The 27,797-nt window shown below is 40.9% G+C and overlaps 1 protein-coding gene across 2 annotated transcripts; it reads right to left on the bottom strand.

Annotated features, from left to right (window-relative positions):
- Nucleotides 1-457: 457 nt before the first annotated feature.
- On the bottom strand, nt 458-18,139 carry LOC145410344 (alpha-aspartyl dipeptidase). Of its 2 annotated transcripts, XM_080280483.1 has the most exons (7): nt 18,073-18,139; nt 12,306-12,414; nt 11,263-11,354; nt 9,407-9,561; nt 5,068-5,241; nt 2,694-2,836; nt 458-750 (listed from the first exon to the last, which is right to left on the bottom strand). In XM_080280483.1, the coding sequence occupies exons 2-7, from the start codon at nt 12,401-12,403 to the stop codon at nt 693-695; spliced, it is 720 nt and encodes a 239-aa protein (XP_080136609.1). In that variant the 5' UTR covers nt 12,404-12,414; nt 18,073-18,139; the 3' UTR covers nt 458-692. The 2 variants fall into 2 exon arrangements, with proteins under 2 accessions (XP_080136609.1, XP_080136610.1); XM_080280484.1 differs by lacking the exon at nt 11,263-11,354 and having other exon boundaries at nt 9,407-9,545.
- Between the last annotated feature and the right edge of the window lie 9,658 nt (nt 18,140-27,797).

A 27,797-nucleotide genomic window follows, 5' to 3' on the forward strand; every position in this document is an offset into this window, starting at 1 on the left:
GGTATAATTATAGGGAAAAGTCCGATAAAGCCAGAAGCAGTCCAGACTGCCTGATCACTTCAGTTATGTTCACCACAAGTAGGTAAATAAAAGACATGTTTATCAGTGTACAGTACAGTATTATTATTATATATTATACCATTTGATTAATGTAGCAAAGTTAAAACACAATACAGTACCACAATGGTAGTCAAAACAGTTTAAAAACCTTTCATGCGATCCGGACTAATGTCTGATATATCAGAAAAAGTCCAGGTTAGCAGAGGGGAAGTCCAGATGTCGCTTTTATCGGAATTTCACATTTTTCGGAATGGTTTGGGCCCCAATTAGTCTGTTATAGTGAGGTCCTACTGTACTTGTAATACATTTTAGTGATCATTTCATATAGTTTATGTAGTCAGTGGATTAAAGACAGTAAAACAAAATTAGCTTAAGGTAAAACCCAATTTATTTAATATCGTAGTGAAATACAAAATACACAGAAGTAAAATTATGCAAAACAGTATTATAGTTCTTATATACATTATTAATTATTTAAGCACAATGTGTATCTCCTTATAACTATACTGTACAGTATATGCCTCATGGCAAACTACTGTACTGTATATGGTAACCCTGAAATGCAGTATATAACAATATTTGATAATACATGTACAAGGTCAAAAGTACTGTATATAACAACTACATGCATGTCACTTGAGTAGGAAGGATAAGTCAGAACCAAGTGGGTATTCTTCTGGCTGCTTTCCTCTGAAATGCACAAAATATTACACATTATTTTGCATCACCACCATACCCCTATTCTTACCAACAAATGGGGGTGTTAGCATCCAACAAGAGGAAAAAGGAAATATAGATAAGTAGAAATGTCATCACACTGTTCAGCAAAAATAAGCCTCACTTCTATTCACTCATTGTTTTCATCTTCATCCCACAAGTAAAGCCATATACACACAAGAAGAAAAAGGAAAAAAGATATGTAGAAATGTCATCACACTGTTCAGCAAAAATAAGCCTCACTTCTATTCTCTCATTAGTTTCATCTTCATCCCAGAGGTAAAGCCATATACACTATGTGTAGTGTGATTCACCTGATAATACCACTCATGTAGCACACATGGAGTGCAAATATTCCATTGACTGCCATGCAATAGGCTACATGGTGTAACCGATGTCAGTAAATTCTACCTTTTGACAATAACCTCCCACATCCCAGACAACTCAAGAGCTGAGATATCCATGCTTTGTGAAGAAAGCATGAACATACACCTCTGCACAAATGCTTTAAACAAACAGAAAATACATCAACAACCTGCATCAAGTGTCTTAAGCCCTGTATGATATTTTAACATAAGACAAAAGGAAATGCAGCCTCTACTAAACTCTTTCAGTCTTGGGTGATTCCTCATCATTAATCAGTCCCTTTAACTACAGTGACGTCTTTTCTCTTTTTATTCTATTTTTTGAAATGATGACCACATGCATGTCTGGAAAATATCCAAGTAGTGAAGAGGCTACATCCAGTCTGCAAAATCCCTCCTAAGTTGAATAAAAATATTGTAATCCCTAGGTACAAGTTAGGTAGGTGAAAATGCCCTGAGGCACTAAGCCACATGGTGTTCAGCTCCTTAGTTTAGGCCTTTGGGCCGACAGTGGACTATTCACCCACCATCACATGACAAGGGTTTGGTAACCTTTTTCTTTTTTGCTTGACACCTGGCAGATTGACTCTATCTGGTAGGTGTAAGTCAAGTTGAAATCTGATGTATGCATATGGTGCTCTGTTGCTCGTTAGTTGTGAACACAGGAGCTTTGCAGCTTAGTGCAAAGTTTTGTTGATGTCTATAAGTGTTGGGTTTTGAAAGTAATGTAGATAAGAATAAAGTGATGGTTGTTGAAAGGGAAAGTGACTCAGTGAATGGAAACTTGCATTGGTAAGGGAATTGATGCAGGAAACTTGAATTCATAAATAATGAAGGTAAATATGCAAAGCATGTGAAAAGCTGGGTGGCACAGGGAAAGAAGGTAACTAATGCTATGAAGATCTTGATACCAAACAGTGGTCTGAGTGTAAAGGCTGTAAGAGGATTGCATGAAGGTGTGTTAGTGCCCACATCAGCATGAGATGAGAGAATATGGTGTGGCATGAGAACACAAGCCAAGAAAAAAAGCAAAGGAATGGGATTATTGAGGAATGTGAGTGGACTGCATGGAGTGGACAGGATAAGAAATAGTGTGTTTCCGTGTAAGACTTGGTATAAGGAAGTCTGCTGACAACAGGGCTAAAGAAAATGTGCTTAGATGGTATGGTCATATGAAAAGAATGGATGTAAAGAAAAAGGTGGTATTACATGAGCAATAAGCCCAAGCACCCCTTGGATACAATGGGCAATGTTTGGTTGGAGGGTTCTAACCCACCTGACAACCTGGCATCCACTGGGTTATGTGATTACCACTCAGTGTAATGAATGGTTTTCTGGGTTACATGATACTACAATACATCAAGTGAGCAGACATTGGGTGTCCTCACCTACCACATTATAAAGTTGCTTTGAAGTCATCTGTTCCCCAACCCCCCTTAATCATAAGCCAAGAGTGACATTAAGCTGTTTCACCTTCAGTAACGTTTGCCTGCACATATCCAGGACTGAATACCTGTACTAACGAATAACTACACAACAATTTATACATACGGAGTGAACAGCCTGGCAGGGTGTAGTCCCAGGAGCTGTGCTGTGTTGCCTTGAACCTTTATTAAGCCACCCTCCCTTAGTCCCACCACAGGAGGGGTTCCAGGTACTTCATGGTACTGAAGAATCCGCTCCTCTCGGGTCTCCTGTCAATGAAGGTCAGGTTATGAATGCTGTAACATTAAATCACTGTAAAGTCACCATCAGTATGTTACCTCTCTTCATTTTTTTTTTTTTCTATCATGCCCATAGTAAATAAAGGTAAAGGTGAGGACAGATGCTGTGAGACACTTTGCCATGGTGCTTCTCTATATACTTGGCTACTGAACTGAACAAATGGAGTTATTCATCCACTGCCCTGGAATACAAGGTCAGTGCATCATCCAGTACCACAATTGCCACCCCAAACTGTTACCCTAGGTACTCATCTTATCTAACGTCCACAAAAGGTGGATGGAAACCTGGATCTACTGGTACCAGCAGTCCACATCAGGATTCAAACCACAGCGTTGCAAAGATGGAAGTTTTACAGCTAGCAGTAATAAACACTCAGTACAGTGACATACAGAAAAACTGCCCATTAAAGTTACACTGGTACTTATAAAGCTTGTTTGCCAGTTCTTACAATTTACAGTGCCATTTGGCATGAAAAAGTTGTGATATTCTGTAACTCATCACTAAACAAATGGCTAGAACTTATGGTACTTTAGTTTCTTGCCACATCTTTTAGTCCTGTCACTGGTATGAGGTCAAATAACATTTTGTTTCCTCCCATTTCTACACTTTGGCATTGCTTTCACTGTCACTGCCATTATTCATACTTTCTAATACAACACTAAAATTTTTACATGAATCACTAAGTGCTGTGTCCAAACCTATTGGCTAATTCAATAATTATCCCTCATTACTTTGCAGGTGTTAGGAACAAGAAACATCTGCAAATAGCAAATTTCTGTGCATAATGAAATGCCTCAAAAAAGGCCCTCACATCCATAATTTAACTATGTACATGCCTAAAAACCCTTTGCAGTGCCCCCAAACTTCAAGACATTACAATCTATGTGCTTAAAACGTATTTTCTTGTGATTCAATAAGAAAAAGTTGTTGTTATATCGCCTTGCATAAAATGTATTTTCTTATATAATAAAAATTTCTGTTATATAAACCCAAGAAACACAATGATCTGCAGTAGTCTCTGATGGTTTACTAATCCGCAAATAACTGAACCTGGCAAAAACAAGACAGCAAAAAACATGGGATGATTGTATATTGCTAATTTCAGTATTTCTGCTGACACCAAACCTATACAGGCTGATATTTATTGTCTGAACTGGCAAACTGGATTCAAATGGCAAAAAAAATTATGCCCACCCCCCTTTAAGAATATGTTCACTGTCTAGCCTGCCTCTTTGTGTGCATCTGTTATTACTTTCAAACTGTTTTGCTATCTACTGGAGAACTGCCTCCTTGAAAAGCATGAAAAGATCAGAGGAATATAGGTTAAGTGGAAAAAAAGGAGAGAGAAGGCAAAGGAGATATAAATAACTCACAGGGTCAAAACCAGTGAATGATATAAATGAGGTGTACAGGTGTGTGTAGGTTAGATCAACCCTGTGGCTAGCATACATAGGTTGTCAAAGTGACAGCAAACTACTGAATCTACATTAATTTTCATATTCTTTATGTTTCTGTAACATTTATAGTTACTCTTCTCACTGAAATATAAGAAAGAGATTTACTGCAGTATACTGGAGCAACACAGGGACTAATACCCGTAACTCTTTGAGATGAAGATATGAATGACATTTGGTAACTTTGTTATGCTCAGTGAAAAAGTTCAGGTGCTACAGCAAAAATTCCTTTACTTCACTGAAAAGCTGGAGACTGGAGAGGAAAGTCTGACATATGGTGGCATCAAAACAGTTAACTTCAGACAACCTTACTTAAAATAAGAGACTTTTTGAACTGAATTAGATACAGCATTCATTAACATATTCACTAACAAAGCTTCATCACAAGTTGAACAAAATTGTCTGTGGTAGAAAAATTCAGTTTAAAAATACATAATAAGACTAAGAGGTTACCCATCATTTACTCAACACTCCTCCTGCCAAACATCCATACCCTCTTCCCCTTCCACTCTTCCTTTTTCCATATCCTCACCTCTCTCTATCAGCTGTATTTCATCCTTCTTCCCTTACTCTGTTCATTCTATACAGGCTAATCTTAATATTTTTTCTCCCCCTCACTGTACTACTACTACTACTCCTCTCTATCCAGTTTAGCTCATTTGTTCTCCCTTGTTTTTCCTGTCTCCCTCCTTCTCTCAAGCCTCCAACCAGGTTTTGTCTCTCCTTTTCTCTCCCTGCTGACTCACCCCCATATGCTTTGATGAGGGGTCAGCATCAATGTAGTGGGGATTGATGTTGAACGGTACAAGGGCCAAGGCAGAAAAGGATGGAGGGTAGACAATGGGCATGTCATTGGTTGTGTTGATGGAGATGGTTGATACGTTGGTCCCAGCACTGCTTCCAATGTACGGCACTCCATCCTGGGGAAGAATGAGGATGTACAGTATCATTTCCTTGGTCCCTAATTGTTTTCGCTCTCTTGAAGCCCACATGCACAGTGCAACGGTGTTACGCATTTGGTTCAGTTTAGTTTGTCTGCATGTCTGTCTGTCTGCTGGCTAGATTATGGAAACTACTGAATGGAACTGAACCAAATCTGAAACTATAGGTGATGATCATCAGAGGAACAAGTGATTAAATTCTGCTTAAAAAATGCTTTAGCTCATGAACAGGGAGTACTATCAATTCAGTTTTTATACAGTTTAAACCAACCTCAGTGTTGAGGGTCAGAAAGAGTATAAGTGATTCAACTTCCAGAACAATCAGGAAAAGCTTTGGCTCTTTAACTCAATATTTATTCAGTCTGGACCAAACCTGGTGGAATGGTTTAAGGTCAGCCAAGAATTGAAGTGACCATTTTGAGAACATAAAAGTCAAGATCAAACAGCAAGGACAACTTAAACAATTTCACTCCAATATGGACCAAACTTTGTGGAGGGTTTGAGGGCCAGGCAAGGATGAAGTAAGTTGAGTTTGAGATTAATTGGTCAAAGGTCAGAGTCATAAGGCAGAATCAATGGTTCAGTTGCACACTGATTACAGGCCATCGGTGTTGGACTCTGAATGCTCCTTGTTTTGTTTTTTATTTTGTCCCTAACTAGGCTGCAGTCTAATAAAGTAACAGACTGGTAAAGATAGTACACCAATGGGACCACGCAGATATGCTTTGCTGATCACTGACTATTATGCTCTGTCCACTCTAACTTGACCTAAACTCGCTATGACAATCAATGCTTCTACGGCTAACTTTCTCATTGTCCATCGTAACAACTAAGTTGCCATCACAAGCTTTCTCCAAGTTGTAGCAGGGTTGTGCAACAAGTAGGTAAGTGTGTTGTGGTGTGGGGGGCTGCACTGCAGTATGGGCATAGTGGACTATACATATTTTGTGTTGGGAGAGTAGCAAGGAAGGGTGGTGGCTGCATCACAGTCTGGCTAAGTACGCTCATGCCTCTGTGGGTTGGGTAGATTCTTGGGTGTAATTGTCTGGTGGTGGTTCATGAATGTTGGGGGATTTAGATGGCTGTGATGGCTATGTGTACATGTATGTGTATGTGAAGTGCAGTGTTGGGTGGAGAAGGTGGGTTGTAGCTAATATACTCTGTGCAGTACTTGGCAGTAGTTCATTTTTTGTTTCTTTGTGTAAGAGGTGATGCATCATAAAGTTACAAGGGTGGGGTTTTGAGCTGCAGCAATGAACTGTGTGTCTATCACATCCTTGTGATCCTTGATTGGAAGTACTGTATTTTTGTTTCTTGGTGCAGGTGATTTATACTTGTGGTCTTACGTGCATCCAGTTGGTATACACAAGGCTTTGTGTTAGGGATGATTTCTGCTGTCCAAAGTAGTGCCCGTAAGTGTCTTGTGGTTTACAAGATGCCTTTGCACTGATGTTATTTGTATGCTAAGAAAAAGGTGATGTTACCAAGAACTCTGATGTGTCTTTCAAGAGAGTGGTTGGCTAACAGGGGAAAATTAAGCATGTGTTTAAGACTCATATCTATCTAGATTCTAGAGCAAGAGGGAATGGATTGATTTGGCTGGTAAGGCAGTCATTTCAATTTTGCTTAAGCCACTGCTGTAGTGCGTGTAGGTGCAGTTGGAGCTGGGCTGCTGCTTTTTGAGTTTTAAAATGCTGTGAAACTATTGCCAAGTTACTGAAGACGGCAGGGTTGGCAAGTCATGGAGGAAAAGGTTAAACTGTGACAGTAAGAGAACTGAGCCCTGTGGGACACCGCTGGATAGTATTCTGAATTCAGAACTCTAATTGTAGTAGAGTTCCTGGGTTTGTCTACCCTGGAAAAAGCTCTCCAGTCATTTATTTTTTACTTTTATTTTTTTCATATTTGTGACTAAGAATTTAGTTATCAAGTTGCATTTTAGAACTGTGTCAAAAACTCTGTTTATGTCTACTGCTGCCAGCGTGGTTCTTAATGGTGGCTGTAAAGTGCTATGTGTTGGGGAACAGTTAAGGAGACCTACTCATATGTTGGCGGAAAACTTTCACTGTCCCAATGCTGAGAAAGAAGAATGGTAAATGTGCAAAGCAAGTGGAAACTCAAATGGCCCAAGAAAGAAACCAGTAGACTGCCAGTGCTGGAAAGATATGCTGTTACACTGCTGCACCAAAGTAAATGAGCAAATTCACTTAATCTAACTGAGGTTTACATCATAAAGCAGCTTATTTCCTGATGATCAATGGGAGAATAAGACATCCTTTCCATAACTCTTTTGTTACTAGCAGCACCGGGCACTAAACTGATAATCCGATAACAGATAGTTATCCAAGTTCACTTTAGTTATTGAACTATTATCAGAAGTTAACTTCCATAATCATTATTGGACCAGTTAACTTCCGATAACTTGATTTTTTTAGTCCAATAATGTACGTTAATTTTTGTCCAATAAAATTTTTATAGTTTTACGTTTTCTTTCTAGGTTCTTCTGAAAAAGTGTTTGTTGTTAATTCTATTTCTTGTAAGAGGAAAGTTTAAACTATAATTGGTTATGTAACTGATATACAGTGCTGTTCATTCTATTTGTTGTCATTTACATGTATTTATGTATGATAAAAAAAAATATATAGCTCAGGTATATTGTTTATTTGTTTTGTATGTCCAACATAATCATGCGATGATTAATTTTTATTATTTCTGTATAGTGAAAAAATTATGATCGGTAAAACAAACAGTTAAAACAGATTAAACTTCACCCTACATTTTATGTTAGTAACAGCTCAGCCACCAGACAAGCCATTACTGACTCCCTCCTGGACCCCAGTTCTAACTCCCCCAGTCCCCCTCCCTTCCCTCCCCATACCGTTCCTGTACAAAACGGGTGCAGTGCAAGGTTACACACCATGTCCATGGATCTTGTTACCTTTTAGGTCCTGTCATACGAATTACCTGGTGAATTATATTTAGTTCGTGGTAATGGTTTGGTCATAAGGTTTTCAAAACAATACATTTAATTAAAAAAAAAATAAAATATTAAGCAAAGTCACAAAACTTGTGGAAAATGTTTACTTATTCTTGGATTTTTTACATAAATAAGCATTATCTATGGGCTTTGAAGCTTTTTTCCTTGTTTTGTTAAATTTTTATTGAAAGGTTATCATTATCAGATTATCATTAACTTCGATAACCAGGTATTAAAATTATTGGGTTATCGATATCGGACATAAAAATTGGGGTTATCGAATTATCGTTACTGAAGGTAACGTTTTAGTTATCAGTGCCCAGCACTTAATCTCGTTACTTCTCAGCATTCAAGATGGAGAAATGGCAACATTAGGTAAAGTTAATATAGAAAATGTACATGAAAACAATTCTGTAATCAGCCATATACATTATGCCCTTGTTAAATGTAGGTGATGTATTCCCAAGTATCACGATTCTCTATACAACTATCATAATATCCATCCATTCATCATCCAATCCTACACTGCAGCATGAGGAGCGTAGGAGCCCAGAGCTAGGCAGTTGGTCCTGACATTTAAGATGAGAGTGACCAGCCTCACTCATCCCTGAGTGGCATTATATGAGCAATCAACCCCAACCACCCCTTGGATATAAACCTTCACCAGCTCAATCCGATTGGAGTGCAATAATTACCCATTAAACTACCCGGTGCCAAAACTTGGTTATATGGTTACCACCCAGCATAGTACAGTAAATGGTCTCGTGTACAGGAAACCATCTGGCTTGTCACTCAGTGTAGAGTCATCCACAGGCAGATGGAAGAGGAAAGAATGAAGAATAGAAAGACAAGAGGGAGTGTAAAGTCACCCGTAGGCAGAAGGACCAGGAAAGAATGAAGAAAAGAAAGACAGAAGAGGATGGAGGGAAAGAGGGATGAAGAAGAGGAAAGGGCAGACACCCGACAGCAGCACTACATTGAGTGAGTGGATGGTGAGTGCCCCCACCTACCACAAAACTAATTTGGGAAAAGTAGCAACTCTGTTTTATAGGTGGCAATGGATCTTACACAAAAATTTTTCTGCAAACCATAATGGGCTTAATAGCAAAAGAGAACATCTAAAATGGCAACATATAATGATGACTGTGTGTGCAATAGGAAACGTACCTCTAAAACTCTCTTCCTGATGGGGTCAATGAGCTTGTTGTCATACAGTGATTTCAGGAGCTGGAATGTATTGCCACCTCCTACAAAGATGGCTTCAGCACTGTTAATAGCTCCTACTGGATCCTCTGCTTGGTGCACACTGCTCAATTGATAACCTGTCAATATCACATCACTTTTACCACTTCAATTTCTTGATTAATTCTGAAACTTTTATTCAACTTATTAAAGCTCTCTAATATTTAAACAGGCATATTTCATCTCTCAGGTAACAAAAAGATCTCTTCAGAGTTAAGTAAAGTCATCTATAGTTAGCAAAAAAAAAAAATAAAACGTAACAAGACTGAAGTAGTTAAGCACTGAAATATTCTGGTATTAGAAAATGTTGCCACAGGTATGCCAACATTCACAAGGGGGCAAAGGAATACTCTTGAGGCAACCGCACCCTATAATGTCTCAGCATGACCAGCACTTCTAACCCATGACCACTGACAGACGTAATTAAACACCTAATGCTGTAGCAATACATGCAGCTTTTTACTTTATGTTCATTCTTTCACTGATGTGGTGGTACATGTACTTTATGCAGCCTAAAAGTGACAAGTGATTCTAATTCATGAGCACTGAATGATGATATGACGAATTTTTGTCATGAAATATCAAAATAGTATGTACCTGGCATTTACAGTCCTCCTAGTTAGGCATTGGTCAGCCTTACAAAGATGGGGTGGGTGTGCATACTCCTCCATGGGGTATGGCTAAAGGACAGTACAGTATTTCAGGGTCGTCTCTCCAAGCTTACAATCAGAGTGAATATGACACAACTACTACTGTCCATTCAAAGCAGATGCCTCACACATCCTGACATACGAGTACAGAATACATTCAGAGATGTGCTGTTCTGCCAGAGCCCTCCAAAGTGCAACAGTGTCAGTTCTGTTTACTGTCACCATGAGATGTAGGACCTGTATATCAGACTGGGTGTTCAACATCTGGGCCCTCCTCCTCAGTCTAGCTCTCCATCTATAAGTCTTTGGTACTCTTCCTAAGGAAACCTCCAGGGAGGAAGTGTAGACTGAAAAAATAGGTATTTGCAAGGCCAAAAATCCATATCAAGTAAGACTGGATGCACTCACTTGTTCTGATGCTACCCAATGAGACTCCCTTCCTCCTCCTCCCCACATCCCACCATGTGAATCGCAAATACATACAAAGCAGTGGTGGTACCTAGCTCATCATTCAAACATGGAAACACCCACACTTTGCTGCAGAAGCACAGGATGCACAGCACTTCACTCTCATGATGTGGTTTGTAGTTTATCCATTCTATTCCTAGATAATTATATTCAGCTCAGGAGACTCTTTTCAAACTGGAGGTCTTAAAAATAACCTTTATTACCCTGTTCAGTACGAGATCTTTTCCAAACTGCACAGAATCATCCATTCAGTGGAGGGAATAAAATATAAAAGATACACCTAGACTGAAGGGGTTAAACAAATGGATAAGATACTGATGACCTTGGGCAAAACCCCTAAGCCTTGTGCAGCATTTTATGTGGTGGCAAGAAGCAATGCATCCTCTCCTCACCTTTCTGACTCTGGGATAATTACTCCCATCGCTGCATGACACCTGGGTGATGCCACTGGACACCTGCAAGCCCTATTTCTCAGTGTGCTTCAAGTTTTCTTACAATTGAAAAAAGGGTTTTTGGCCTTAAAAAAAGTATTTTCTTCATTGCAAGTTTATTCTTCTCCACTGTAATGACAGTAATATGAAGATGTCTGCATGAAAGATAATAAAGGTTCATTCACTGAAATTAACACTAGTCACATGGAAGGATATGGTTAGTATAACTTACCCCACAAAGCAAACTTTTTACGAGCTTTCTCTGCATAGCTGTCCATAGTGAGGAGGGCATAGGGCACGAACAGCACGTGTTTTACATTCTTACTGTAAAATATACAAGAGTTACATTGTTACTGTAAAAGTATACAAACTGTCTACACATACTGTTAAAGGCAACAAAGGAGGAAATGCAACAGGATGTGGTTTAGTCACCCTCAAATGTCTCATACAGGGGGTCATTTTTGGAAAACCTCAACTGAGAATCACTAATTCTGTACAGCTTAAAAAATAGCTGACTGATATACTTAATTATGAGTTGTGTCACTGTTCTCTAGGCCTCATCTATTTCTGGGTGGTTCCAAACACAAACCATTCAATGGCAGGATCAGTCATGACCAAGGACCGTGGTTCACAGTACTAACACTAGACGAGATACACAATATATCTGTCAGCTTCATGGATGGCTATGAAGGGCTACAGTGTGAATTAACAAGTTTTCATTCATGTTTCCAAAGCATCCTTCCTCCCTGGGGACACCCTAAGGAAGAAGTACTGAGCAAAACAATATGCCACACAGGCATTATAAACATGAGAGGAGAAATCATTCACCCACAGAGCATTCTGTGAGGAGTATTCAAAGTTTTCAATATTTGTGAGGTTTTGGGAACCTAACCTCTGCAAATCTCTAAGGTATACTGTTTTCCCTTTTGCACTGTCCTTGCAAACTTTCTTTTAGTACTGTATGCCAAAAATGCAAAAATGGCTTTTTATGATGTACTGGTACTCAAGTCTCAGATGGGAAAACATTAACTGCCTGCACCCATGAAATGCAATGAGTACAGATGGGTGGCATACATTACAGTAGCTAATGTATTAAGGTGTTTCTGGAGGGACAGGTGGGATCTGAGAGCTAGATATCAGAGGATTCCAGACAATATTCTCCGGGTGGAAAATTCTGAGAGCCAAGGTGGGTGTGGTCATGATTATCAGGAGTATATGTTTAAAAAAAAAAAATAAATAAATAAAAATAAAATAAAATCTGGTAAAGTAGTATACCTGTTTAGAAAGTCCTTTATGTATTGGGCTGCCCACTCAAGGTAGCCACTCCCATGAATGGTGGAGTTGGAGAGCAGAAGAAGATTCCTCTTCGTCATTTTCACTTTCACTGGAAGATATTGTAAATCTCTTACACTGATGATAAAATAGTATGAACCACAATGAAACTACTGCTATATTTATACAGTACAGAGCAGTGCTTGAATTACATGACTTTCAAGCAGGTTATATTACACTGGGCAGCAAATACAGTACAGTACTTGAATTCCAGTTGTGATTTCTGCTAAATATTATCCAGTAATATTAGTACTAGATACATCACTGGCAATTAACACCTGATTTTCAAACAAAAAATTGATCTATCTGAAGAGAAAAAACAAAATATAGCCCACCTACTTTGTGATATTAATAGCTACCTGAATGCCCCAACAGCATGTTTACAGCCAATCCCGCTGAATGGACGCAACGTAATCGCACCATACTCAAATGTACACAATTTAAAAACCATTAATAGCAGTGGAAGCCTAACTGGTGAGGCTCTGACAACTAACTAGGGGGCTCTGTCCCCAGACCCCAATGATCATAACCTACCTCACAGCATGAACTAAAATGTGCATTAGATAAACCTATGCCAAAACAGTATCATGTGTCAAGAGAGTCTGGCAATCATGGTGCATTCCCTAATCATCACTAGACAATAGGATGGTGAAGGTAGGTGTGATCCTAAAGCAAATTTTTATATACCAGTACATCAAACAGGAGACATCTATTAAAATGGTACAGGTTTGCTAAATAATCCTTGCTGAATAGATTGAAAGGTTTCAAATTCCATAAAATCTATGATATACACATTATGAATTACAATAATGGAACCCCCAATTTACGATTTTTAAAAAAATATAAAAAAGGCCCACTATATACATTCATCTATCATCCGTCATCTAATCCTATGTTGCCCCACGAGGAACGTAGGAGCCTGGGGCTAGGCAAGTTGGTCCTAACATTTAAGATGAGGGTGACCAGCCTCACTCATTCCTGAGTGGCATTATGTGAGCAATAAACCCCAACCACCCCTTGGATATAAATCTTCACACTCAATCCGAATGGAGTGTCGTAATTATCCAATAAACCACCAGGCGCCAAAATCTGGTTATATGGATAACACCCAGCATAGTAAATGGTTTCCTGGTGTACAGGAAACCATTTGACTTGTCACTCAGCGCAGAGCCACCCACAGGCAGAAGGAAGAGGAAAGAGTGAAGGAAAGAAAGACAGAAGAGGGAGTGTAAAGTAACCTGTGGGCAGGACGAGGAAGAATGAAGGAAAGAAACACAGAAGAGGATAGAGGGAAGGAAGGATGGAGGAGGGGAAAGGGCAGACACCCGAGAGCAGCCCTACATCGAGTGAGTGGATGGTGAGTGTCCCCACCTGCCACATATACATTAATTTATAAAAAATAATGGTAAATGCTAAGAAGGTGACGCATGGATTTGAGCTGTACTCGTATAGACCTATGTTCTCAAGGAAAATTATTTTAGTACTAGATGCATCTCAGGTGATTAACATTTGATTTTCAATCAAGAAAAATACTGGAGAACAAATAAAATACACTTACTTAGTGTTATTAAAGACAGCCACCTGAATGCCACTGATAGCATGTTTACTGTCTATCCCGCCAAATGAACATGACGTCAGCACAGCAAAACAAACTCAAATGTATATAATTTAAAACCACAAATAGCAGTGGAAGCCTAACTGGAAGCACTGAAACCTAACCCGGGGGCTTTGCCCCCCAGACCCCCCAGTGATTATAACCTACCAAACCTAGTGCAAACTAAAATGTGCATTACGTAAAACTTGCGCCAAAACAGCATCGTGCATTAAGAGCATTTGTTAATCATGGCGCAATCACCACACAACCTTGTGATGGAGAAGGTAGGTGCAGTCATAAAGCAATTCTTTATATACCGTACCAGTACATCACACAGGAGACATCCATTAAAATATAACAAAGGTTAGTAAAACAGATTAAGTTAAATCACCGGACAAAGGACATTGCAATTGGAACTTGGAATGTAAGGGGAGCAAATGATGAGGTGAAAGAGAGAGAGATTGTCCAGGTGCTTGAGGATGCGAAAGTGGATGTATGTGGAATAACTGAAACAAAATGGAGAGGAGAAAGTGTGAGAGAATGGGAGTATGGATGGGGTATATGTGCAGGAGTAGGTGAGAATGAGAGGGCAAAGGAAGGAGTATGTATAGTTGTGAGTAAAAGATGGAAGAGGAGCATAAGACAGTATGGATCAGTTGGATCAAGGATTGTGTGGGTAAAGTTGAAAGTTGGAACACAAATGTGGGCGATTGTGTGTGTCTATGCGCCAACGCAAGATCATGCTAGAAGAGTGAGAGAAGAGTTCTGGACAAATGTAGAAGTGTGCATGGAAAAGTTTGGAAGGAATGAGAGAGTGTTTTTGATTGGTGATATGAATGGTAAAGTTGGGAAGGTGAAGGTGGATGGAATAGTTGGTGAGTGGGGTGTGCCTGTTGAGGTAGATGAGAATGGGAGTGCGTTAGTGGACATTTGTGCTGGGAGGGGGTTGGTGATAGCCAATACCCTCTTTAGGCATAAAATGATCCACAGTTATACATGGCGAGTGATGAGAAGGGTGGGTGGTGAACTGAGTGAAAGGAAGGCAATGATTGATTAGGTGTGTGTGGATGAAAGGATGCGAAGATGTATATTGGATGCAAGAGTTTATAGAGGATGGGGGAGTGGACTTTCTGACCACTACTTGGTGGTGGCCAGAATTAAAGTTCAAGTAAGATGGAGGAATAGAAGAAGGGAAAGACGAGAGGAAGGAGTAGTTGCAAGGAGAGTGGAAAGGTTACAAGAGGATGAGAAAAAGGCAGAGTATGAGAGAAGTGGAGGAACGATTGGGCAAATATGAATTGGAGCAGATGGGGGACGTGGAAGGTGTGTGTAGAATATTTACAGAAGAAATATGTGCAGCATGTGATGTGGTGTGTGGAAGGAAGAGAAGACGGAGAGGGGTGCAAAGGAACAGCGTGGTGGACTGAAGAGGTGAAACGGGCTGTGGCACAAAAGAAGAAAGCATACAATGAATGGATGAGTAATAGGGGTGTGGAAGAAGTTGAGAGGCGGAAGAGAGAGTTATATGTAGAAAGAAAGAGAGAGGTGAAAAGATTAGTAAGAGAGAGTAAGAAGAGAGTGGATGAGGAATTTGAGTGTAAAGTGGAGGGACTGTAAGAAAATGTTCTGGAAAGAGGTGAAAAGAGTAAGACAGGGTGGAAGTGAAGTTAGCAGGGGAGTGAAAGATAAAAATGGTAGATTACTAGTGGAGAAGGGAGAAAAAGTGAGCAGATGGAGAGAACACTTTAAGGAATTGTTGAACGTGGAGGATGGAAGAAATGCGAGTATAAGTGGCTGGGGAATGGCTGGGAGAAGGAGGGAGGTGAGAGGACAGGAAGAAATCAGTAGGATAGAAGTTGTGGAAGCAATGAAGAAAGTTAAATCAAGGAAAGCCTCAGGAATTGATGGAGTGTGTGGTGAAATGCTGAAGCATGGGGGAGAGATAGTAGTAGAATGGATGTGGAAGATGTGCAGATTGGCCAGGGAGGAAGGTAGAGTCCCGGAGGATTGGAAGTCAGGTATAATTATTCCCTTGTACAGTACAAAGGAAAAGGGGAAAAAGAAGTGTGTGGTAATCATAGGGGCATTTGTCTTCTTAGTATAATAGGAAAAGTGTATGGTAGGATACTTATTGACAGAGTTAGAGAGAGAACAGAGAAATTAGTTGGAGAAGAACAGGGAGGCTTTAGGAAGGGAAGAGGTTGTGTAGATCAGATATTCATTCTCAGATCTTTAGTGGAAAAGTTTCTAGAGAAGGGAAAGAAGTTGTATGCGGCTTTCATGGATTTGGAGAAAGCATATGATAGGGTGGATAGACTAGGATTGTGGAAAGTGTTAAGAATATATGGAGTAGATGGGAAGTTGTTGAATGCTGTGAAGAGTATGTACGATGGTGCGAAGGCTGCAGTGCGTGTGGATGGTGAACTAAGTGAATTTTTCCCTTTGAAAGTTGGGTTGAAACAGGGATGTGTCATGTCTCCATGGTTGTTCAATCTGTACATGGATGGGGTAATAAAAGAGGTACAAGGTAGGGTAGTGGATGTTGGAGTGGTCCTGGTGAGAGAGGATAGTGTTTGGAAACTCCCTGTACTGTTGTTTGCAGATGATACTGTGTTGTTGAGTGAAGACGAAGGGGAGCTGCAAGGCATGGTGGATGAGTTTGAGAGAGTGTGTAAGAAACGGAATCTAAAGGTGAATGTAGGGAAGAGTAAAGTGATGGTCTTTGAGAGAGGTGAAGTCAGTGAATGTACAGCGAGGTTGGATGGTGAGGAATTGGAAAATGTGAGTACGTTTAAGTACTTGGGTAGTGTGATGAGTAAGGATGGAGGTTTGGAGGGTGAAGTGCTTGAAAGGGTACAGCAGGGAAGAAAGGTTGCTGGTTCTTTGAAAGCAGTGATAAGAAAACAGGGAAGTGAGCATGGAAGTGAAAAAGTTACTACATGACAGTATTGTGATACCAACTCTAACGTACGGAAGTGAAGCTTGGACGTTGTTGGAAGGACACAAGTCAAGAGTGAGAGCCGTGGAAATGAGTTATTTAAGAGGAGCCTGTGGAGTCACATGGAGAGACAGGCTGACGAATGAGGATATAAAGGAGCGTTGTGATGTTGATGTGGATGTGATAGGAAGCGTTATGAGGAACACACTGAGGTGGTTTGGCCATGTGGAGAGGATGGAGGGTGAAAGACTGACGAAGAGAGTGTATGTGAGTGAGGTGGAGGGGGAAAGAGGGAGGGAGGCCGAGGATGAGATGGAGAGATGGGGTGGAGAGGGATATGTGGGATGGGGTGTGAGTTGGGAGCAGGGGAGTGAAATGGCGGGGGACAGGGTGACTTGGAGGCGATTTGTTTGTGGCCACCCCAAACGGGATTGAGGCGTCTGGCAATAGATAGATAGATAGACTTCATAATTCGTGAAATCAAAGATATGCACAGTATTATGTAAAGTAATGGAAATCCCACCCCAATTTATGAATATTTTTATAAACTAACATTTAAAAAAAGTCCAGTATATACATTAATCTATAAAAAATAACAAAGGATCCCATCAACATTTCATTTCAATACGAAATCTGGAAACAGGGCATCACTGATCTACATATTTAATAAAATGACAAAGTATCCTGTCAACACATTATTCCAACAGGTAATTTGGAAATACAAGTTGTCATATTTTAATTTGAGTTCAGCGATTACTGCTGTTTCAGAGTACTGTACTGTACAGGGTCCAAGAGATGCTCTGAGGGAGTGCTGCTTCAAAGGCTACCCCTTATTAACCGATGGTGACTCCCATACCATGACCAAGACCTGTAGCTACTTGAAACTGAGAATGATTCAACTAAAAAGCTTTATCATGAGCTGAACGTCTCAGTAAGAACTACTGATGCCAAAAGCGGATGGCCAGTGCATGACAAAACTTCCCAGGCCATCGTCCAAACCGAACTCTGGCCGAGATAAAATGTCTTATCTGTCAAGATAAATATAACCAGTAAGTAGTCATAACATCTTAAGTATCTTTCATTTTAAAAATGCTAAGCAGTTAAATATAAGAACAAAATCAGTGTTTGCTACGACTACTCTGCCTTATCATTCCTTCCATTAAACAAAGGCATCGTACCAGTAAACTGCCGTCAGAACTTATGTAAATTCGCAGGCCAATCCTTACAGTCAACTCAGCCTCCACCCCCTGCCAGTGTTATTGTATTGTGGTTAATCTCATAAGCGGGACTTTTCATTAGCACCCATCATATACGACGTTTACTGTGGATTATCGTATATGGAAACAGTAAGGTATTCTCTTTGGAAATCAAACTAAGGAAATTCACTCTTACATTAAGCAAATACCGATAAAGCGTTGACATATCAAAGACAAGATTCTCATCCCTTGCCTGGAGGCAATGACAAATACCATGAGGCAGATCGCAAACTAAAGTGTCAAAGTGCAAATTAATAATGTTTAATGTCATGTGACGCCACTGATTATGTTAAATGTAATGTATGTGAAGTGTACCGATGAACGAAGTAATTCTGCTTCAGGCCTGATTCGTGCATTAAAGGTACAGTAAGTGAAAACAAAGTTGGTAGTTAGTGCAAAGTTGGTAAGCTTAGGAAGATAGGACCACATTCTTTACAGTTAAGTTTTTATTCTTTACCAAAGCTCTTCGTGAGAGTCTTTGAGTATTTTCCGAGTGTGTTTCCATGTTTCAGCCTTTTTTTTTTTTTTTTTTTTTTTTTTTGGAAAGTAGTGAAAAGGCGGTGTTTGTTTACAATCTAACCACTGATGAAAGACTCGCCATATATGTGCCGAAGTGAGGCGGACGTTATCTTAGAACTTTTTTTTTTTTTTTTTTTTTTTTTTACAAAATTACTCATATCATTGTTTATTTATTCAAACCTAACCTAAATTTTCGGGTCAACCCCAGCCTAATATATCCTAGCGTATCCTATCTTCTTTTTTGCTAACCTAACCTAACCCATCCCTTATAATTTCCATGTTTATTGATGGAACTTCTTTATACTTAAAAACGCACTTCTGTACACTTAACAAAGTCAGAATGAATTCAAAGAATTTTTATTATTTTTTCATTTGGTGGTCCTACGTCTTCTTGAAAATTACCGTACCAGAAAGTTTACAGAATTTACTTCTTTGGTGTTGAAGAGGAGCCTGCACGTGGTGTCGCTGTATTGCGTGGGTGGAACTGCTCCCTGTCATACTCAGGTACCTTAATCACCTGCCAGTTTTACCCCATACTCAACCGTGCCATCATCGTATGACACTCCATCGAAACCCGTCATATTCGGGTACCCAGCCTCACGTTTCAGTTTTACCTCATACCACCCTAACCAACCCCTCTGTTACCCCAATACACTCATCTAACCCCATCATACTTCACAGTGCAATACCTATCAGTTATACTCCTGATCATTCCAACCAGCTCCGCCAGTACTCCACTCTACGCCATCCATCCTCATCATACTGATTTACCTTACCTCACCTTTCAGTTACCCCATACTTCCACAGTCACCCCCTGCCTCAGCACTTACTTTTACCCCATACCATCTCGACCAACCCAACAATTACCGAATTTCACCCCATCCAACGCTTAATCAAGCACCCAACCCCACCTGACATTACCCTACTCCACTCCATCCAGCCCTGTCTTAAGCTACCCAGCCTCACTGAACAGTTTTACTCCATATCCCCCTAAAAAAAAAAAAGTCATTATTCTTCTCCCTCCCATCAAGCACAGTCATACTCAGGTAGGCTTTATACTTTACCTCATATTTCAGTTTCTTCCACTACCCCCTATCCAATCCAACCCTGCCACCACCCCACTCCCCCCGTCCAACCACATCATATTCCGGTACCCTACTTCATCTGTCATTTATACTCCAGCTAACCCCAACGAACACCACCATTAACCCACTCCATCCGACCAAGCCACATCATTGTAATATACCCTACCTAACCCGTTAATTTAATTCCATCCCATCCCATGCAACCCCTCCAATATCCCAGTCTATCTCATCCATCCTCTGATCAACCTCTCCCTCATTCTGGACCCATACCACCCCAGCCAACCCCCAGGTACCGCACTCCACCTCCTTCAACCGCGTCCTTACTCCACTCCACTCCTCCACCCGCCCAGTCTTTGCACATCCTCATCTGTCAGTTATGCCTCTTACCACCCCAGCTAACCCCGCCATTATCCTAATCCAGTCCCTCTAACCTCGTCATACTCTGGTCTACCTCACCTGTCCTGTTTTACTCTGCGTACCCCACCAGTCAGTTTTACCCCATACCACCCCAACCAAATCACCCATGACCCCTTGGCAAGTACGCCTCTCTCTCGTTTACGTTGCGTTTTAGAGAGAGAGAAGAAAACGATATGTGTAATGAGGTAGAGATTACCAGGTGGTGTACTACGCTGGGTGGTAACCATATAACCAAACCATACGTGCTCCCTACGTGTCAACAAGTGGGTTGGTGGAGGATTAGTGCCCCTCCCCATAAAACAAATAACTCATAGTCAAATGGCCACCCCTTACGGGATTGTGGCGTCTGACAATAGATAAATAGATAGATAGATTTGAGGTACTGCAATGCGTATGGTAGGTGGCTATGCGGATTTCGTTACATCCTTTCATTAGCGATTTATTCGACAGATTACACTGGAGTATTGCATGTTTTTGAAGCAGACTGTGTCGATTTTAAAACTATACTGATATACAACAGAATGCGAAGGTGTAATATGCAAAATAAATCTCCAAGTAAGTTGTGCTGTAAAGGCAAGGAGTACGGTATAGGAGGATGCACGTGTTAGGTGTAACGTGTAATCTTATCGTTTCGTTTATAAAGGCTCCAACATGCTTGCATGCGTCGGCCTTGGTCACCTAATGGCGGCTCTACACGCTGCTTGATCTCTGGCAGTCTCCCTCATCAGTCCCTTATCCCTGAGCTCACACTGTGTGACCTCGTCCCAGGTCTTTTCTTGATCTGCCTTTCGCAACCCAACCCCCGACGTTTAAACTTTTCACTTTCCGCACCCAGCTGTCATCCACCATCCTCTCCACACGCCAAAACCAGCTGCCCCTCGGTGTACTGGTGTTGCTCTCGACTCTTCAGTCATAATTCTAGCCCCCTAGGCCTCGCATCGAAGGACGCACTACACATCCATGTAATCATTGTCGCCAAGTAAATTATTGTGTTACGAAGCCAAGAAGAATACAGATGTGCATGTGAGAGGTGGAGTTCGCGTCACAGGAGGTAGTTATTTGCCATTGGATCAGGCAAGTTCCAGTCCTTTCCTGCTTCACTATATTGACTAGTGAGTGGCTTTACCATTAACGCTTAGGCATACTTTTTGAGGGACCTTGATATCGAAGTGTCGGTGTTCATGTGGAAAGAATATGTCTTCATTTAGATAAGGTGTTGGCTGAGCAGATACACTCGTTTTGGTTCACCGTTTCATGTACCGTCTTCAAGCGTGGATAGAGAGGGAAGATATGGGTGTATAAGGTATGGGTGTACAAGATACGCGTGTGCAAGATATGTGTACAAGGTATGCGTGTACAAGATATAGGTGTACAAGATGTGGGTGTACAAGATATGGATGTACGAGATATGGGTGTACAAGATATAGGTGTACAAGGAGTAGGTGTACAAGGTACAGGTGTACAAGATATGCGTGTACAAGATACAGGTGTACAAGATATGCATGTACAAGATATGTGTGTACGGGATTTTCACGCTGTCTCAAGACTTTCAGTAACTTATGGACGTGATTCCTGAGCATATTAAACTATTCATGTTCATTTTAAATATATTGGACTTATAATGGTTAGGGAATTCAAGGTATTTTATTTTTAATGGTGGGGATGGGAGAAGCCTGACATTTCCACCCTTTGTACGCTTCATCACGGTCATAATTATTATTATTATTATTATTATTATTATTATTATTATTATTATTGTTATTTTTTAAGAATAGCCTAAAATGAATCTCCTATTACGTTAAAAACTGTCACCAAAATAAAAGAATTAGCAGATAAATAGTTAATAAATGAATAGATAAATAAATAAATAAATGAAGAACGGCAATAGGGAGTGGAAAATGGTGGTTTCTCTCATCTCCCCTTAAAAAAAAAATGTGTTCCCTAATTGGTAATAATCAGACATAATTATTCACAGGACATTAATATCTTAGAATGACATCAAGACTCACCTGAAACCACGGGCGGATTGTTTTACCTGCTGGCTAAGTGTAGTCTGGTCAGAGGATAAATTTGACTGGTAACCAAGGAGACTCGCACATGCCTCATAACTAAGGCTTATCAACTTTCACGCAACCACGATTGAGTATTAAAGTGGCAAAAGTGACCCAGTTCCGTCAAATGAAAACAAAGCGGGTTTAGGTCATCAGCTCCTTAAGAAAGAGGTGAAATTCGTCCACCTGACCTTGGTGGGAATTTTCGTTAATTTGCAGCTTATTTCTCGCAGTAGTGGCTGAATACAACTACGAGTATAATACACCTGTACAAGGTTTCGTGAAACCTTTTCGTGACAAACACCACATTATTACAGCTCAGCATTCAAGATGGAGAGATGGCAGTTTTGGGCTTAGTTAAGCATGGGCGGTGTTGTTGTTGTGGTTCCAGACTAATCAGACGGGAACCCGGTGGATTGTAGGTTGAAGTTACTCGTCTGCAGTCCATCGTCCTCCTTTCAGAGGATAGGAAGGGAGTTTGGGGACGTTTGTATGACCAGAGAGCTGCTTCGCCTGGTTGTATCGGTGCCACTGTGTGCAGACAAACCTTTGCAGCACCAGTGGATGGAATGTAGTGTCATAGTAATACACTAGAAATAAAAACAGAAGGGCATTATATTGGTTGTTGTGTGTTTATTATTGGACATCAGTTACAAAATATAGATAATTTTAACTATACGGAGATCTTCGTCTTTTCTCTAGCTTATTTCCTAAGTTCAGTGGCCGTACACAAGACAGTACTACGGAAAACATCCTTCCTATAGAACATCCTCGTGATTAGCACCATATTCTGCCGGCAGTGTTATTCTCTTGTTTCAGTTCAGTTTTCACGATGGACAGATAATCATTTTACGCCCAGTTAAAGCGAGCAGAGTATGCATTCAAACTACTCTGGTACCCTGACTCTCTCTTCCATTCTTTCTGCTAGAGACCTGACCCGCCCTGCCTCTTTCTTAGTTTCAGATATTGTGATCATATCCTTCATTTTTTCTATATATTTCCATATCTCCATATCCAAGAAGGTGGTGGACGTGGACGCCTTATGTGGTGGTACCGATATAACTGGGGGTGGAGCTGCCCGGTTATACGACTTCCCTTAACTCTCCCAACTGCAAGACAGGGGCGCCTTCAGCCTGCAGTCCACTGGGTTCACATTCATATGAGCCCGGCGTTGCAACTACTACTGCTACTGCTAGGCCACGTATCCAAGAAGATATCCATTCATCCATCCATATAAAGCTTAACATTCATTTCTCTTCCATCCTGAGCACTTCCGGTACGACGTTCTGTGTCCACTCCATACGTTAGACCAGCGAAGACATTTGTTACCATTTTTTTACAGACGTATTTCAGATCCTCATGATTCTGTAGTATTACGTGTACCTACGATGACTATTATAACATTCTCGTTGTATCCAGACGATATTATTATTATTATTATTATTATTTGGAACCTCATGCTTATATGAATGTAAACCCTGTGGACTACAGGGTGAAGTTGCCTTTCTGCCGTCCACCATCCTAGTTTGGGGGGATATGGAGGAAACTGAGGGACGTTTTATGTAGCCGGGCAGCTCCACTACCCAGTCATATCAGTGCCATCACGTGAAGGCGTCCCTCTCCCGCGCCTGTGTTAAAAGATACGTGCATTATCACCCTGACGCTCTTTCCCACCTAAGGATGGGGTGAGGTAGGGGCCAGAAAGCAAGGAGAGAGTACAAATGCGGGAGTACCATCACCAGCATGCTTACCGAAATGGATCACACATTCATTTACGCGTCATTCAGGCCCTGGAATCCTGGCTCCATTTCACTACCACAACCATCTGTGTGTATATGATTTTTTAAATGTTTACATTCTTGATTTTTCTCAGTTCATCCCAATCTCTCTCTCTCTCTCTCTCTCTCTCTCTCTCTCCCTCCCTTATTACATACCTCATCCAGCCAATAATATTCCTTGTTAATATTTATCCTAATTTTCACAGCAAAGTATAGTGTGTGTGTGTGTGTGTGTGTGTGTGTGTGTGTGTGTGTGTGTTTTGACATGCCGATATGTATGTGTCCAATATAAGTGTGTTATGAATAAGTATGTATGTGCTAGGAATGAATAAGTATATATGTGTTAGGAATGACTAAGTATGTATGTGTTAGGAATGAATAAGTATGTTAGGAATGAATAAGTACTGTACCTTATGTGTGTTAGGAATGAATAAGTATGTATGTGTTAGGAATAAGTATGCATGCTAGGAATGAATAAGTATGTGTTAGGAATGAATAAGTATGTGTTAGGAATGAACAAGTATGTGTTAGGAATGAATAAGTATGTTTTAGGAATGAATAAGTGTGTATGTGTTAGGAATGTATGTGTTAGGAATGGGTAAGTATGTGTTAGGAATGAACAAATAAGCCTGTGTTAGGAATGTATAAGTATGCTAGGAATGAATAAGTGTGTATGTGTAAGCAGGTATACGTGTGCGGTTCAGCCCCACGGAGCCACTACCGACCAAGCTCCAATAATCGATAGACATGAAATCACCGAAGACATTGATTTGCCGCACAACCACAACCGCACATAATTATTCATAGTTACTCTCCCAGGCACTCCACCACCTCATACAGTCTTGAGTAATCCTTCTAACCACCCTAACTTTCTGTAGGCAGGCACCCCAGCGACGTATAGCCCGTGAACTATGTGGTTATTGAAATATTTAAGGGGATATGAGAGCGCGGGAACTGGGTCTGGCATAACGAGCCTAATGAAATATTCAGCAGGGGTTTTTCACGTCCAACAGCGTCTTATTTCCACGTCGTTATTTCATTCTCTGAGGCGCAACAGGGCTCAGAGGTCGATGGAAATGTGCAAGATAGCAAAATTCCAGGAAGTATCGGGTGGTATTGGTGATATTTGAAGTGTCAATAATGGATTACGTTGGCCAGCTCTGGAGATACACAAACCGGTCGCCATGGCAACCAGGTAAGGGCCCGTCGGTGAGCATAGCAGCGCTTGTCCGGGCCCTGGAGTGTGCACGCAGAAATAATCGCCTGTTTAATGCAATATGTCGATGATTTTTTAATGGACACGCGTCACCAGTTCACTTTAATATCAGTCTCAAGATTTCAACGTACTATTAAATTAGAGTTGCATACCTACCTGTAGCGGTAAAAACAGGCGGGAAAATTCAAACGTTATAACCTTAGCAAACATGTGAAACAAAAGACGCTAAAACAAGTGACTTTAACTCCCTCATTCCTAGAACTTATTTTTTTCTGTTACTTTTGGTGCCAACAGACGATTGTATTAAAATTGAGGGAGATGTCTAACAGTGAAGGGATTATTGAAAGCTGTATCTAACCCCTCCAATTCAAAGTTTATCATAAGCTGAATAAAATCGTCTGGAGATGCCACGAAAAATTTGCAGACTATGAAGAGGGAAGCCAATGGACATGAAGGCTAATACAAGTAGTAGAAATAGCAACCTGTGGCTCACCTGAACTTGCCCTTTTTCAGTCCACCATCTTCCTTCCGGGCGATAGGGAGGGGGTTGAGGGACGTTTGTATGACCGGGCAGCCTCTCCACCCTGTTACATTGATGCCACCACGTGAAGGCGAAAGGAGGGATAGAAGGAAGTTACGCGCATTATATAACTCGATGTATTGTGTATGGAGGTATGCGCATTATATAGCTCTTGGTATATTGTGTATGGAATTATCATATACTGGTTTACGACAATGAGTGCGTTCACCTTCACGCACTCTGACCGCTACTTACCGTCTCCCCCTCCTTCCTTCTCTCTCTCCGTCTTACGTACACGAAATTTATGTACCGTACACACCTCAAGGACACACACACACACACACACACACACACACACACACACACACACACACACACACACACACGAATGCACTCAGCGTTCTTTGTTCTGCCCCACATACTTAAAAAAGAACAGTAATAAAGCCAGACAAAGAATTACATGGACGTACTTCATCTGACGGAACTGGGCCACAACTTAAATACTGTGCCGTGTGTGTGTGTGTGTGTGTGTGTGTGTGTGTGTGTGTGTGTGTGTGTGTGTGTGTGCGCGCGCTTGTTATTACTATTCTCATTACTTAACTTGGCCTAAAATCGCCATCTCTCCATCTTCAGTTCTGAGTTGTAACAGTAGATTAACAAAATGATATAGTGCTAATCACGAAGAAGTGCTGTGAGAATGATGTTGAGGCGCAGCACGTAAAAATTAAGTCGTCCCACTGGTCCGTATTCTCCTCGGTCAAGGAAGCTCCCTAACACATTTTGCTGAGCGATTTATTTTGCTTATTACACATTTCTGTCCTCTTCCGTGTTACATAAATCCTTCCAGTATCGCCATACTCTGCATAAATAACGTACAAAAGGATATTAACCACCCCTATCCAGAAATAAATCGCTAAGGAAGAGGTGTTACGGGACTCCTACAGGTTTATTATCAGGATTCCAATCTCTTAATAAACAATCTAATACTTAAGGGAATTCCAGGTCGGTATGCGCTTATTGTAATCCGATTAAGGGGGATCAAAAGTCCGCTTACACCACCGTATAATGAAACCATCGATAAGGTGTGGAATATTACTGAGCACGTGTATGGTATCCTTTCCATAGCACTTCCTCGTGACTAGCACCTCGTGACGCTGAGAAAGAGGGGCATAGAAGTCTCCCAGGACGCGGATCTAATTGTACCTGGCATTAGAGGGTACGTAACGCCTTTAACTTAGCTATTTAGTCTGTATATTACACTTTACAGGTGGAAATTATTTCGATATCAGGAGTCCATAAGTAACATACAAGAGATTTTAAGGTGGATTGTGCAAAAATAAATCACTTAGGAACATGTGCAACGGAGCCCCTTGTTCACTTTAACTTGGCCCAAAATTACCATCTCCGTCTTGAATGCAGAGCTGTAGCGGGAGATTAGAATATGGCGCTAGTCACGAAGAAGTGCTGTGGATAGGATGCAGGGGCTTAGTATATATTGTCTTATTCGGCCATTGAGTGACGGGAAATAGGCTGCAAAAGGAGAGAGAGAGAGATTTGTAAATATGTAAGAAGTGGCATGCGTGTTGCAACTATTACACACTAGTTGCATAGCATATTGTAAATCTCTCTCTCTCTCTCTCTCTCTCTCTCTCTGCCTGCCTGCCTGCCTGTCTATTTTTATTTATCTATCTATCAACCAGTCTGCTAATCTACACTCCTTTCTCTTTCATCAGGAACGTAGGGACCCATGGCCAGACCCCTCACTTCACACGTGGAAGGTAAGTGACCAGTGGTTCTTCCCTGAGCAGCATTATGTAAGTTGTGTAAGCAGTATACCCCATCCCTTGAATTTAAATCTTTACAAGCCACATCCCGCTGAACCACCGTAACCCACTGCACCACCAGGCGTCCTTTTGGCTATATGCTTGTCATTCAACGTAGTAAGTGATTTGGGGGGCTTACAGGATGCGTTTAGGCATGTCATTCTGTGTAGAGTCACCGGAACGTAGCATTACATTGGGTGAATGGATGGTTGGCGCCCCACCTGCAAGTTTTTTCTTT

Source organism: Coenobita brevimanus, chromosome 85 (genome assembly GCF_032717465.1).
Source record: "Coenobita brevimanus isolate Jiangsu-jjx chromosome 85, ASM3271746v2, whole genome shotgun sequence".
Taxonomy (NCBI): domain Eukaryota; kingdom Metazoa; phylum Arthropoda; class Malacostraca; order Decapoda; family Coenobitidae; genus Coenobita; species Coenobita brevimanus.